We start from the raw sequence: 3,562 nt of genomic DNA, 5'->3' as shown, positions 1-3,562 counted from the left end.
TTTTTTTTTTTTGCAATGAGTTATATCCTCTGGATAGTGTTATGACTCTTTGGTATAGATATATCTATTTATTAACAGATACATCCTTTCCTAAGCAAGATAGAATATATCACATCTACGATCAACATTTTGAAAAGAACATTTACATGCATCAACAAATTTTTTTAATTTTTTTTTAATGATACTGATAAGCTACTTTACAAGTTTATTTTCAAGAATTGTGTCTATAAATTATTCAAAAACTTCCTTCTTTTTAATGAATGAATGAATTTTAATGAGAATAAGATTACAAGTTACAAAGTCACCCACAAGATTTGTAAGGTAGCTTAGAACCTTATAAATCACTGTTCATCATACGATTTAAATAAATTCTGAACAAGAAAAATGGAAGATGAGTTCCATAATTTCAATTCTAAGAGCTTTCACATATGGTTTATAAAGTTTAGATAAATTTTGAAAGAAAAGTCACTTTTGTTTAAAAAAACATTTTAAGTTTCCTATACTTTTAATATACATCTCACGTCCTACCCTTTAATCTTTATGCTTTATTCTTTCTCTACTCCATATAAATATTCTTTTATTATTATTATTTTATTTATCTGTAATAGTAAAATCAAGCAAAAATAGAATTATCAAACATCCTCCCAAAATAAATATAGGAAGTTCAAACTATTTACTATTTGCTTTGCAACAAACGTCCAATACCAAAATCAAGCAAAATTAAAATTTCTACAACAAAAAGCTCAAGATAATTATAACCCCAATTAAACAAAATTATCAAAAAAATAATTTGGGTGTAATGTGTGGATGGAATGATCTTAAGCCCAAAGGATCCGATTTCAATAGATTCAATTCAAACCCACGTTATCAATAAGGTCACAAAGTGTAGAATTTATCACACAAATGACTCATACTATATGTATAGCCACATCACCAATCCCTTTGAAATGCAAAATGATATGGTTAGGTAAAGTAATTGACAGAAAAGAAAAATAGACAATTTTACAATTAGCCATCCGTAACAAAGAAATTGTTATTAATTTGCAACAGGTACATCATAAACACAGTTGAAATTAAACATTTTTACACCAAACAAGTACTACCTCAAAAGTCTAAAAAAAAAAACCCAAAAATTGCTCCATCAAGGAGATGATATGATATGATACACATCAAACATCTATAATATATATCATTTGTCACGTTAGACTTTATGTAGAGTCCACATCTCAAAAGACTCATAATTTATAGTCATACACCCCTTCTTCCCGAATCAGACTTGGTCAAAGATCTAAGCCTCACCAAGAACTTCACTTTCTTTTCCCACGTAGACCCACCACCACCACACCCACCACTTTCCTTCCTCTTCTTCATCCAACTCTCCGGCGACCCCACCATCAACACGCTCTCCGGCGACCTCCCTGCCGCCACCGCCGCCGCGTCATCACACTCCATCCCCTCCCCATGTCCCAACCCCAATATCTTCGCCTGCATTGCAGCCACAACGTCTCTCAACGCCAAGTCAGCGTCACCTCTGTTCCTCAGCAGTACCTCCCCAACCTGAGCCGGAGTGAGGGCCCCGCCAGACCTCAGGCAACTCTCCACCACCTCGAACACCGGGTGCGAATCCAAACCGAGGTAGTTCTTAACCAAGGCCTTGAAAGCGTGCATCCCGCACGTGCCGAGGCTGACGTGCACGTCCATCCTTCCACACCTCACCAATGCAGGGTCCACATTGTCTCTGTAATTCGTGGTGAACACTATGATCCTCTCTTCTCCGCAACACGACCATAGCCCGTCTGTGAAATTCAGGAGCCCCGATAATGTCACCCGCCCGCTCTCCTCCTGCTCGCCACGCGCCACCATCTCCTTCCTCTTCCTCATCGCCGTCGTCCTCGGTTTCATCGTTCTGTCCACCGTCAGATCCACCGTGCAGTCAATATCCTCTATCACGATAATCGACCTGTTCGTCGTCTGTATCAGCAAAGCTCTCAGCTCAGAATTGTCTGAAACTTTCGTTAGCTCCAAGTCGTACACGTCGTAGCAGAGATAGTTCGCCATGGCGGCGATCAAGCTCGACTTGCCAGACCCAGGTGGACCATGCAGCAAGTACCCACGTTTCCATGCACGCCCAACTCTGTGATAAAAGTCTTTGCCGTTCGCGAACGCCGTCAAGTCCTCCGTGATCTGCTTCTTGAGGTCCGGCTCGAGAGCGAGAGTTTCGAACGTGGAAGGGTGGCGGAAAGGGACGGAGACCCAGCCGGACTCGTAGGAGCCGTGGCCGTTGTTGGTGAAAAGCCGTCTCTCGCGCGAGACTCGCTCGAACTCTTCTGCACGCTTGGTCACGTGGTCGAGGTAAGGTGAGAGGAGGGTGTGTCGGTGGCGTTTCGGGAGCTTGAGAGTGAAGCTTCGCTTCTCTTCGAGAGAGTCCTGGACAGTGTCGACGTGGTGAGTCCAAGAGAGAGTGTGGTTCGAGAACGAGTCGTGGACGGTTTGGTTGGGCGCGACGGTGAAGGAAATGCGGTTGGAGGACTTGGAGCGAGAGAGGGTGAGGCGGCGGCAGGTGGCGGCGGTGGAGGGGTTGTTGACGGAGTTGAGGTAGAGGTTGACTTGGCGGTAGAGGTCGTTGACGTCGACGCCGCAGTAGCCGTTGAACTCTGGGACTTCGAAGTAAGAGTAAGGGGAGAAGAAGTCTTGGAGAGACTCGTAGAAGGAGTGAAGGAGAGAGAGGAGCTGAGTGGGCAAGACGTTTTGGAGGACTGTGAGAAGCCCCAAAAACGACCACATTTGCGACAATATCTCCATCTTGCTTAATTTGGCACTATATTTTGCTTTTGTTGTTTTTGTTGTTGTCTTTGTTCAATTGTGAGTTTGTCTCTGTCTTGAGGGTTTTATTAATGGTTTGTGGGTTTTGTTTATATATATATAGGGAGTGAGGAGAGGAAGATGACAAATTAGCTTTGAAGTGATAGTGTAGTGTAGGTGTGGTGAAGGGTGTTTTGGGTATTTAGGGATATGCTGCCATGTAAAACTTGAAAAGAGAAAGAGAGGCAAAGACACTGTTTTGAGGGTATAAAAAAAAAAAAAAAGCAAGCAGTGGCAAAGATAAAGCTAAAGATGAAGCCGACTGCTCTCTCTTTTGCTTTTCTTTTACATGTGGACGGTTCCAGTTTTGTGTTTTTGCTCCACGCGCACTTTGAAAGTGTGAACCATACAAAACCTATGTTTAACTGTAAGGTGCTATGAGAATGAGAGCATCCATGCAAAGCTACATTGTTTCCAAACAATTTGATAGAGGAGCATCTTATTTCATCATTGAAACGTATGTCTTTATTTGATATAAGGTTTATTAACTTTACATATAACCATAGCTTAAAGAAAAGATTAGAATGAAGATTGAGGAAAGTGTATACCTTTTATGTATGCCAATGAAAGCCAAATCAATGTAAAAAATTATGCAATCAAGAAGTAGTACAACAAAATTATTTCAAAATAAATATCAGTAGTTCATTTTGATTCTTAAAGCATGAGAGTTTTTCTCAATTTAAATTATTTCAAAATCAAT

The 3,562-nt window shown here is 41.1% G+C and overlaps 1 protein-coding gene across 1 annotated transcript; it reads right to left on the bottom strand.

The window, feature by feature from the left end:
* Nucleotides 1–1,008: 1,008 nt before the first annotated feature.
* On the bottom strand, nt 1,009–2,913 carry LOC126724152 (AAA-ATPase At4g25835-like). Its single transcript, XM_050428494.1, has one exon. The coding sequence runs from the start codon at nt 2,800–2,802 to the stop codon at nt 1,249–1,251; it is 1,554 nt and encodes a 517-aa protein (XP_050284451.1). The 5' UTR covers nt 2,803–2,913; the 3' UTR covers nt 1,009–1,248.
* Between the last annotated feature and the right edge of the window lie 649 nt (nt 2,914–3,562).

The sequence above is a fragment of the Quercus robur genome, chromosome 4, assembly GCF_932294415.1.
Source record: "Quercus robur chromosome 4, dhQueRobu3.1, whole genome shotgun sequence".
In the NCBI taxonomy this organism is placed as follows: Eukaryota; Viridiplantae; Streptophyta; class Magnoliopsida; order Fagales; family Fagaceae; genus Quercus; species Quercus robur.
This window is presented reverse-complemented; position numbering and strand designations above follow the sequence as displayed.